At 32.9% G+C, this 12,275-nt stretch overlaps 1 protein-coding gene across 5 annotated transcripts in view; it reads right to left on the bottom strand.

The window, feature by feature from the left end:
• LOC115882129 (kazrin) overlaps positions 1-12,275 on the bottom strand; it is an 83,406-nt gene that overhangs the window by 19,406 nt on the left and 51,725 nt on the right. For all 5 annotated transcript variants that reach the window (XM_030899976.1, XM_030899974.1, XM_030899973.1 and 2 more), the window contains 5 exons: positions 5,347-5,462; positions 3,495-3,878; positions 2,379-2,568; positions 716-848; positions 240-394 (listed from right to left, as the gene is read on the bottom strand). In XM_030899976.1, coding sequence (XP_030755836.1) covers positions 240-394; positions 716-848; positions 2,379-2,568; positions 3,495-3,878; positions 5,347-5,385 — 901 coding nt within the window. In that variant the 5' untranslated portion in view covers positions 5,386-5,462. The remainder of the gene's footprint in view (positions 1-239; positions 395-715; positions 849-2,378; positions 2,569-3,494; positions 3,879-5,346; positions 5,463-12,275) is intronic.

Here is a 12,275-nt window from a genome sequence, read left to right on the forward strand (position 1 = left end):
ATGATTATTTTCAGTAGTAATACAAATGAACAAATAAACTATAAAGTGATTAAGAATGATTGAAAGAGTTAGCAATACTCTGTTTTAGAAGATTTTAGGAGGATTAGTGATTGGTACTGAATGATGCTAAAACAAATTATCGATTAGCCAACTATATCAATTTTTGTTAATAGATCAGATTCTTAGATGTAAAAGCAACACATGGAAGATCTAAAATTAATATAAACATTTTAACTTACTTGATAGGGCTTCCTTGGCCAGTTGAAGCTCCATTTCTAAGTCTTGTGAAGCTGCATCCGCTGATGGATCTTCAGAAAGAGCTTTTCTTTCATTTAATAATCCTGTAGCACCAGACACTACCAGTCGTCTCAATCTAGTTACTTCAGCTTGCAACCTAAATAACATTTTATATAATTAACTAGATTAATGTACGTATTTTTTCATTAATTCAAAAATACCTGCAATAATGTATAGTTGTATTCAACCGGAAAATCATATAATAAAAAAACTACGTCAAAGTTGGCTTGGAAATGAAGATCGGTGTTATTTTATATGTAAAATTATATGGTGACTATCTTCCATCATTACTTGTAAGCCATTTTTGACGCCTAAAGACCGATATACATACCGAATTTTATAAAAAAAAACTATACAACACAGATATCAAATTTTACATAAAAAAAAAAGTAATCAAGTTTATTATTTGTATGTTTACCTTTCGTTTTCTTGCCTCAGTCTCCGTATCACGGAGGAAGGTTTAGGGAAATTCGAGGGAGACGGCAACAGCGCCAAGAGGTCGTCGGGGTTTCCCCCGTCAGAGCTATGAGGTGATCTAGGAGATGAAGAATCTGAAAATAAAATTAAAACCAGTATAATAAGTAGTTTGTTAATACATTTGTTGATTGCTTCATCATCTCACCAAACTCTCATAGAGTATCAGGAAGGAGGAGGAGGACATCGTGTACACTTTTTGTATGACATTTGAGATGAATAATTAAGTACTATAAAGCAAATTTAATGAAATTTACAATACAATCACAATTATTACATGCGGAATGCTCTGAAAGAATGAAAAATCCGATATATCGCTGTCATTGCGAAACACTAGCGAACCGTAGTTTTATATTTTCTGTTAAAAACTTCCCACATATACCTAAATCATTCGAATCTGATATCATTTAAAAGGAACATAAATAGAAGAGCATTTTTTGGACCACTGATATACAGCGCCCTTAGGCCAAGCACACAGGAAACGCTTTTATTTTTTTCTGCAAGTGCATAAAAGATTTTATTTTTCAATTTATTCGTTTTTCAGGAAACGCGTACATTCGTAAAAATACTGAAAAACTTCAACTCTGAACCATTTCCATTTTGATTTACTGTAAAATTGAAAAATGCTTTCAGAGAATTTTCAATGCGGCGGCACATAAATGATGCCTGAATTATTTAGGATTTTTTCCAATTTTGTTTTACAAATGAACAGCACTTTTCAAAAAAAAGTGTTTAGGATTTAACAAACGTTAAACATTCTATCTAAAATTATCTGCCTGTTGAGCATAATTAGTAAATTTAAAATTTATCATGCTAGTTGCTTCATTTTTTCATTACAAGCTTTAGAAACGGCTTCAGCAGAGTTGGTCACATACATACAATAAGAGAAACTATAGCCATATTGCCTTTATAGACTTCGAGAAGGCTTTAGATTCGATATGTCCTAAAGCAATAATAGAAGCCTTACGAAACAAGAAATGTGCATGCTTTATATAGAAACTCTTGCCAATATATACAAAGAAGCAAGAGAAATGATATATAAAACAAATCTAGAATTCCCAACTAGCAAAGGGGTACGATAAGGAGACGCGATATCTCCAAAACTGGTTACATTAGAAGAGGTCTTCCATCAATTAGACTGGACCAACGAAGGATTGAAAATAGATGGCGAATATCTTAACCATTTAAGATTTGCTGATGACATAGTCCTAATTGCCAACAGTCCAAAAGAACTACAAGAAAACAAATTAACTAACTAAAAAATACAGCCAGGAATAAAGTAGGCCTCAAAATTAATTTAGCAAAAACTAGTAGTAATAACAACAACGCACTAGTAGCGAAAAAAGGCATTCTACTAAATAATAACTACACACAAAAATATAGATATTTACTAATAACTTATACACAGCTTAGGATGTTTACTACCAAAAATCAACAGAAGTATTAAGTTAGCATGGACTACATATATGGAAGAAACTCAATCTCATATATAAAGAAGAAAACATTCGATCAATGTATACACTAGAGTGGATACGATGCAAAATCGGGAATAATGAAAATTAAGGTCCAATATTAATTTCTTGTGTATTTTTTTTATTTGAACTTACCCATATCTGGTTGACTGCTACAACCAGGTTTAGGTGATTCAGACCGTTGATTTTCTGGTGACGATCTGGTGTCCTTCATGGGACTGGCGCTCTCCTGTATTGTCATGTTGTTCTTACCATCTAACTTTGCTTCACTACTATCTAAAACCTCGCACTTCACTGGGTTTGATTTTGTTTTGTGTATATCTTTCTGAAAAAATGTTGTTTGTTTAATTATTGTGGATATTATTGTTACGCTTCGCTGGGTTCCGTGTGGATAATCTTGTGTAAAATGACTTCTTGAATACCAAATATGATCTCCGTTTTCCCCCATCACCAACCGGTTTTGGGGAATACCACTTTACCTATTTTTACTGCTTGTCGCTAATTTAATGAAATGAAGAGGATTATTTTTGTGTTTTGAAAACAAGAGATTTTGGAACAAGGCGATAAGTTTTTGTAGAGGGGAGGAAGTCCCGTTCAAATTATAATAAAATCAATAAACGTGATCAATTTTGTGTTTTTTTATTGCATTTTTTCACTTATTTTTGTACATATCTCATAGTCTAAGAGCTAGCAACGTTTTCGAGAAAGTATTTTAAGACGTCTGGCTCTTTGATATATCTTTTACTATGCTCTCTGGAACAGCATGCGACAACAGCATGAATCCCCAGCGGGAAATTTAAATTCCACTTAATCAGCATGGCGCCGAATATGTCAATTAATATATAAAAATCGTGCCGTCGATGACGTAACTGAAAGTTTATTTGATATGAACCGTAGAGTTGATCAAACAGTTTGTGAAAGCAACAAACAAGACAAGTGACGCATTTTCAATTTTTGAATACTTAAATTATATATAATACTCATTTTAGTGAGGCTAAAATCAATAAAGAAGTTCTTCTGGATCCCCAGATTATACAGCTTTTCCAAGACTTAACGTTTATTGATCAATTGAGTCACAAATATAAACGAGATTGGTTTGCATTTCAAAACATATGTAAGAACTTTTTGGCTAAAATAAAAGTGATGATCATGTCACTCAGGTCTAGTAACTGCCGTCATTTTACACAAGAATCAGCAGAAATGGTACCAAACCTCAAGATTTTTGCAGACCGTTGTTACTTTGTTACTTACTTTATTAACATCCTCATTAGAGTCGACTGAACTGGTATTATTCAAGGACTTGCTCCTTTGCTTGAACTCTATAGAATTCTGCTTCTTAGGATGATCCTCTTTTTTAACGTCACCGTTTTTGATAGGTTTGACATCATCGCTGCGAGGGTCTTCCGTGGCAGGCAGTTCAGTAGCGGTGCCTGAAGGGGTAGCAGAGTTGTTGTTCGGTTGGTTTTTATTGGGTGTATCGGACTTGGTTGCTGACAGTGGCGTAGCGGAAGACAGAGAAGAAAAAAGTGCGTCGGCAGTTTTCAGGTCAGGGGCGTGCGTAGCGGGCGCTGGAACGGGGGCGGGTATAGAATTCGGATATTCGGAATGTTCTTCTACCATTCTGCGAAGCTTGGCCTAAACGAATCATTTTTTGTCATTAAAAATAATCATCAAATTTTCATAATATATTTAATAATGATGTGATAAAAATAATTAATGTTTTTTAATGTAACTATTTTGGAAGCCTCTCTTCCTTTGAATAAAAAAATTAAGGAAGGAGCATATCAACAAACATGGTGGAGCGCTATGGGGGATTAATATGGCTAACTTAAATTTCGAACATCAGTGCCGTTCTAATATTATTGAAATCTTGTAAAAATATAACGTGGGGTAGACTTAATATTTTCTTGATTTAAATACACTTAGACTAAATAGTAAATTGTTACAATATTCAATAAATATTATTAGCTATTAAGAATGTTAAAATAACATACAGGGCAAGTCTTAAATAACTGCAAATATTTTCAGAGCTGGTAGATCTCCATAAAAACACATTTCTTATTTAGCGTTTTTCAAATAGGTCCAAAATAACCGAGATATTGTACAGGGACATCATTTTAAGTGTCTCACTCGATTTATAATTTTCCTGTTTGGTATTTAAAGATAGTAGAAAGATTTTCTAATGTAATTTTTCGCGAGGATGCCGATTCTCTACACCAAATTTTTTTAAAACGTCAATTTTGACAGATACGACGCCATCTTGATTTTTTTTAAATGGAATATTTTTTAACTAAAAATTTAAATAATATCCATTTTTTTTATAAATTCAAAATTTTCAAAAAAAAATTCGCGAAAAAAACCTCATAGACGTGTTTCTAGGGAAATATACCAACATTAAAAATATTTGCACTTACTTAAGACTCACCCTGTATATTTCTAATAAAAATAGATAAATTATAATAAATCTTTAATAACAAAAATATCAGACACGCTACTAAAACATCTGAGTCAAATTGACGTGTTTTTTATTTTTGATAAGTTTTAAATAATAACAAAAGTTCATAAAAACTCGAAGCGAATTTCATGATTGGTTTACTACATGTAACGTATGTAACGATTATTGACTAGGATCTACCGCACACTGCACAGCTAATCATTTTACAGTCGCTTTCTAGAATTCGCAATAATGTCACCTGTAATTTAAGTTCTGACACAATATAATTCTAGATTTACTACTTCTAAACAAAATCAATACTAGAATAGATAATAAATAAAAACAGAACAGTCAAACATGGGAGTTTAAGATGTTGTTCTGTCTCTAATGTATAAATACATGGATAAAATTAAACCCCTTCTTCTTTCTTATCTTCAATTTTCACTATGTCAAGTCCTGACACAATGTTGTTCCAGAAGTATACACTGTGCATTAAACCGATTTTGAAATAAAATAGTAATGTATTTGACTAATTTCTTTTTTCTTTTTATTCAATGAAAGAACCTAACTACAATTGACATGACATATTAAGATAGTTATGCTATACCAAGAACCTCTATAGGCTGTAAAAACGTGATTAGAAGCTTAAATAAAATACAAACGGCTCACCTGAGCATCTACAAAGAGACGCCGCATTAACAACTCCATGGTGGCGTCGAGTGACGCCTTTTTTGACCCATACAATGCCCAAAAGATGCCATGGCGCCCAGTGAATCACACTCAATCTGAAACAAAACACATCAGTTATTTTTATGAGAAAATGTTAATCATACCACAACAAATTATGAAAAAAATTATACTGCAAGAAAATCATAGTTATTCTATTTGTTCTCGATTTTTTTACTTGTCTAAATTAAGTATATCATTAAGTAATATTTATACATTTAAGAGACGTTTATTTCCGTAAGCAAATGATGATTACACGCACATCATTTTAACACTTAGATAGTAAATTGTTACAATATTCAAATAAACCACTTTATGATTATTTTAAGGAAAGTGGAGATAAAAAGGCCAAACACACGGCTCATCAATGCCATTCATAGACAAATAAAATAGTTCATAGTCGAACATTAAACCGAAACTAAAATGGAAACCGAAATGCTAACCATGATTAAATCTATCTAAAGGCTCATTTACATTTTTTGTCTCTCCCTCTCTCTCCCTCTGCATCTAGCTAGAAAAGAAGCGAACACTCCACTAAGTGGACCAGAACCTCTCTGCTTCCCAAATGGGAACCAACTTAAAGCTAAGGGAACTCAAGAACGTGGAAGACTCCATCCGTAACCTGGAATGGAAATCGTCTAACGGTCTAAGACAGTAGAATAAATTTCTCAGAACTTTCGATCAAGAAAAGCCAAAGATTTTCCTCGGTTTAGGTAAGAACAATCTTCGGATTGTTACGGGGTTTTTAACAGGACACTGTCTCTTCTACGAATACTTCAGTAGATTGAAGCTACAAAACAACGGAAAATGAATTCTGTAGTGAAAATGGGGAAACACCAGAACACCTCATCACAGAGTGCGCCGAGACGATAACCATTCTTGCCATGAACTTTGGTATGACTGATATCGGTAAAACCATCTCAGATACTCGCTTTTGTCAAAGTTCTGAGACTGTATGATGGTTGTAAGTCAAGGAAGGGGGAAACAGTAGATCTATAAGGTGGCGGTGATTAACTTCCTCCATCAAATGTACAATCTAAAATCATATAATAATAATAAATCTTCATTAAAAGATAATGAATAGTCGACTATTTTAGTTCTACATACGACAATTCGGCTGCTTGAGACAATGGGCGCTATCTACGCAAAATTTTCACCCATTCTTTCTTCAGTTTCAAGCGGCACATTTATGTTGTCAAAGCGAAAATTGACAATGGCTGTCAGTTTCATAGAGGCGGGCGCTTCATAGACATTCGCTAGCTCTGACCTATTTTAGGCACATAATACCATTCAGTTACAATTCCGATAAATAGTAAAATTATCTATTGTTTCACATCTCGCAGTTTCTAGGGCTTTTCAGTCTCTCGTAGCCTCGAAACTATTCAATAGTGCGATAAGATGAACGCTGAATGAAGAAAAACTATGTAACAATGTTCTATTTCTATGAAAGCCTGATTTTAGATTGAAAATTTTGAATAAATGGTCCACAGATGAAATATTTTTTCGTCTAAATTCAATATACAATACCGTCTGTGTCTTAATGCTGCTAATGCTTCCAATTTTTAACATTATTTGCTTAAAAATTATATAAAATGGATTATTTAAAAAAATAGATGTATATTTACATTAAAAACCTTTTTCGGTTTCAGCTTTATTATAAAATTTCTTAAAAATAGATACGGCATCGTCGTCAGAAGCATAGAAAGTGCTACACAAATTTTGAACTGTTCAAATATTGGCTCCCTGTCGATTTAATAGCGGTTTTTTGAAGGCCTGCCTATGATAAACACACGTGCCGAATTTCAGCAATTTGGATAAGTCGATTTTAACTAATTTAAGAAAAATTACTTCTACATTTTAGATTAAAACTGAACAGGTAACAATGCAAAACCAGGCAAATGCCAACATACCTTAAGTTGTCGACCTATGATTTCGTCAATGTCAAATTATATTTCCCAAACGTTCAACTTTCAGCCATGCTTTCAGCTTCCTTTAGAACCTCGAAAATAGTGATATAAATTAGTAGTTTCAATTAGCATAGAAGTTTGTTTCTCTAATTTTAATACAAGCATTCAGAACGTCAAAATTAGTGCTAGTAATTTTCAGTTAGTGAAAAAAGTTAAGAAACTATTAACTTTTGCCACTAATTTTACTTCAAAATTTGCTAGTACTGTCATTTTGGCCTTTGATTATCATTGGTCAGGAGAAATTGTTATTAGAAATGAAAAATTTATAGTTTTATAAGCTAATTATTAGGCTCGGTATGGATAGTGTTGTGTTTTTAAGACATTGTGAATGATCGTAAATTTGTAAGTGAAAAGTATAACTGAAACCACTAACTTATTCCACTAATTTCAAGGTTGCTTTATGATTTAGCCAAAGAATATACCAATATCTATATTCCACATTCAACAGTTAAAATTTTCGCCAGTCTCCGTGTTCCAATATGACATTCACCCTATAGCCTTTATATCGTCCTGCTACAAAGGTCCTGTTGGCTTTGGAAACATGTAAGGGAGGTGAATGACTTTACCATACGCGTACCTCAGCACACAGTATCGATATGCAAGGGTATGGTGCACACGTCCGTATAGCTTCGGAAAACCAATTGATACAGTCCAGTAGACAATTGGAGGGCACAGGGGGTCAGAACAGGGGTTGGATTTAGCGAGGGGTGTTGAGGTTATAGTTTCAGTAGAGAGACGAAATCCGATAGCGGGAAATAGTAGGAGAATTTCGACTCTTAGCTTGTGTTTTATATTGTAAAAGCAACAAACACAAATATTTTATTATATTTTTATTACTATAGTATATACAGGGTGGCCCAGAAATAAGTGCAAATATTTTAACTGGTAGTATAGTTCAACCCCAGAAACAAGCCTATGAGGTTTTTTTCGCGAAAAAAAAAATTTGAAAATTCGGAATTGTTTTTAGTTTTTAGTTAAAAAACATAATTTCTTGATAATATGTCAACACAGGTATTAGATCAAATTTACAAGAAAGAAAATCCAGAAAAGATCCAGTGGTTCTCAAAATTTTAGCAAAAAATATTTTTTTTTGGAAATTTTCAGAGTAAAATAACACCGTTATTTTGGACTTATTTGAAAAACGATAAAGAGAAAATATGTGTTTCTTTTATCGAGATCTACCACCACTTAAAATACTTGCACTTATTTCTGGGATACCCTGTATAATATAAAATATGTCCCCGGTTCGTCTTATAAGAGGATTTTTAAAGATATACTGTGTTGATTTTTCTCGGCGCAAGTCCTAAGAAATTTCATCCAGTGTCTTAGACAGTTGGAGGGTTCCCATTCCCATTCCATTTTACCCTAGAGATTAACCCGTTTATTAAACCGTATTTTCATACTTTGAAATGGTATTGAGAAACTATAAATTAATTTAATAATTTTAAAACAAGCTTTTCAAATAAATAAACTTTTTTTTCTTAAAAACTTAATAATAAAAATATTTTATTTTTGTTAAAACGACCCGGGGACTTTCTGTACGTATATTTTATTACACATTTTAAAAAAAAATAATTTTATACTGTATGAACAAATATAATTATTTTTTTTTTACAAATAATATGTCATACAAGGATCAAGGATTTTGACACACGGTATAGTTTAGAAATTGCCGGAATAAAATGTTCAAAAAAGAAAAAATTAATTTAATCTTTGCTTTTTTAAATCGACCCCAAAATAAATAATTCTCAAAATCCAATTTAAAATGTCAAATTCGTTTGGTTTGCGTGCCACCCTCCTAAAAAGAAGTGCCCAAAGCGTATTTTGATTTCTTGTTTTGTTTTTCCTTGCTTATTCAGCGACCGGTAATGGCTGTGCTTTGTAAAAATTAATTCCAAATGTTCGTTACAGATGTTCATCCCAAAACTCGGCCGTCCCTGGATTTAAGAACTTTTAAAGTCTCCCAAAAAATACTATAAACTTACTTTGAAAAAATACTGGAATCGCTAAAAAGAAATTGTTAACAAATCTTATATCTTAATATTTGTCATAAAATATCGCATTTTTTATATTCACTATCTTTAACAAAATGTTGTCTTTTTTACATAATATTAAGGGTTATATAACTTTATGTGTTACACATAATAAGAGAACAAACACATAAAGTTATTACATAACTTTATGTGTTTGTTCTCTTTATATATCTACACCCACTCTTATCCCTGTACCCTAAACTAACTTGTGCAGGTGCTTGATAGGATGGGAGCATAGTTCCTCCGGTTCTAGCCTTGCTTTCTCAAATGGAAAGTGTCGCTTACGATCCAGAGCCTCGCAGTAACATATTATGTGCTCTGCTGTTTCAGGATCTTTATCGCAGAGCCTCCAGCAAAAACTTCTTTGATACAGGTTGAACTTGTTCAGGTAGCATTTGATAGCCATATGTTCACTCAAGAGACCTGTTGTAATTCGTACTTTACTGCTGAGCATTAGCAGTTTTTTTGTAGTTTTAGAATTAGGCCCTCGGATGAAGACCTTGCTATGCCTGGGCCACCGACTGTTTCTTCACTGGACGATCTGCTATTCCGTGATCTAGAATTCAACTGAACTACGGGTTATCATCATCATCATCATCATCATCATCATCATCATCATCATCATCATCATCATTCTCAGCTTATTCAACCATTTCCAATCATGGTGTAGCCTCCCTCACATGTTTAGATACTCTGTAGTTGGACCCGTTATTGTTTATTGTTGGCTATCAACCCCAAGTTATACATGCTAATTTTCTAATATCATGGTCCCATCTCAGGTTTGGTCTCCTTCTAGATCTCTTAATTCCTCGTGGCTACCATGCTGTAATTTTTGTGGTCCATCTGTTGTCCGTTCTTCTTGCCAGGTGTCCTGCCCATTGCCATTTGAAGGATTTGACTCTGTGGATGAAATCTATTACCTGGGTCTTTTGTCGTATCCACTCTATACTTTTACTGTCTCTCTTGGTTATTCCCAGCATATTTCGTTGTATTGAACGTTGTGCGACCTGCAGTTTCCTTATAATGTCCTTTTTAAGTGTCGCATGCATAGGTCATGACTGGTAGTACACATGGTCAAATGTTTTCTTCTTTGGATAGAGTGGCATTCTAGAAATGAATATTATTGAGTTTCTTCCATAAGTACTCTATACCAACTTAATTATTCTATTGATTTCTGGTAGTAGAGATCTCGAGCTGTGTATTAGTTGTCCCAAATATATATATTATTCTACTATTTCCAGTGTTATTCAGTCGGATGTCCCGGGTTATGGGTTATACCATTTAGGTATTCCCAATACTGGCTCTGACCCAAGATAGGATTCCGATTATGCTTGTCTTGCTAGTTCGTTGTCGCTTAAAAAAACTTAAATGTCGCTATGGCCCTTCACCTTATAGTCTGTCCAACGACTTAGAGAAGACTTCCAAAGACGACATAAGGATGTACCTATTTGATATATTGATCACTTGTAAGTATAGCAAATTTTATTCACCTGTTATTTAATATTTATATATCGGGTATCAACAAATTATAATAATTCATTTATTTAACGAATAATTCTTGATGCCATACAAAGTTACATACCTTTGTGTATATTACATTACATTACATTTCTTAATAGCATCGACTTAATAGCACCCCAGCGAGTTCAAAAACGTTTGTTCCACCAGGTAGATAGATATATTGTAGGGCAAATCCTCCCCCTTCTATGAGTCACCGGATAAATATTGCATTACGTACGCATTTGTGTGAGTGCGCCCATTCAGAGAAATCAAATTTAGGAACATAGGCTCGGTGTGCTTTCTCCTGCGAAGTAGGCAGGGGTAGGCGGGAGTTAAGAAAGTATAAAATATATCGATATATTAAAACATCGATAGTTTTTGGTTATGTTTTATGAATATTATATTCTCAGATGAATAATATAAATTGACAATGCACATGATGGCACAAACTAGATGTAAACACAAAAACAAGTGTTAGGTTGTCATTTGTGTATTTATTAAAGTTTATTAACAAAGATCTCTCGTATATGATTGTTATATCATAATTATAATGTTTTATTATTAAAGTTTAATCTATTGATATATAATGTTAAACAAAATAAAACACAAATTCACCGCAAATTAGTTTTTATTTTGCTGTTGTAACACCAAAGGTTCCAGCCCACAACCGTAATAATATAATGTTTATTTGTTTCTGTATGTAAAATTCATAATAACATAATTCAAAAAAATAATGGACGTTGTTTTTGGCATTCAAAATTAAATTTAATAACACCACAATTGTTTCTTTACAAATTAAGGACATGTAGTTTTTGATCTTGCACTCATTTTTACTATAAAATAGAATAATAATAACAAAAATAAATAAATAAAATAATTCTAGAATTTTAACTTTATTCTCATTGCATTTTATTCTCTTACACTAAAGACATTGGAATATTGATATTTTATAATATATCGATACTCAAAGTAGGTATCGATAATATTTAGCATCCCTAGTGTAGATATTGTTATTAGGGGAGATCCTTGCAGGTGGTCGGAATCCCACAAAAGATCTCATAAAGCGAGTATAACTTTTTGGGGAACTTGTATGTATGTGCATATATACAGAACGTTCCATATTTAAGCTGAAATTTAAAGCATGACATTTTTTCATAAAAAAATAAATTATGTAAATCGTATGAAATTTTGCACAGAGGTTTCTTAGGTGACATAATTGAATACTGAGGAGTGGTTACTGGAAATTCGTACCATAAGGGGGTGAAATGAGGGTGAATGTTGTAGGTATAAAAAAATTAACATCTACCTATCCTAGAAGTATAAAATTTTGCACAGAGGTCCCTTGAGCGGTGTAATTGAACACTATAAGTTC

This window comes from Sitophilus oryzae, unplaced genomic scaffold (assembly GCF_002938485.1).
Source record: "Sitophilus oryzae breed Bouriz unplaced genomic scaffold, Soryzae_2.0 scaffold_177_pilon_pilon, whole genome shotgun sequence".
Taxonomy (NCBI): Eukaryota; Metazoa; Arthropoda; class Insecta; order Coleoptera; family Curculionidae; genus Sitophilus; species Sitophilus oryzae.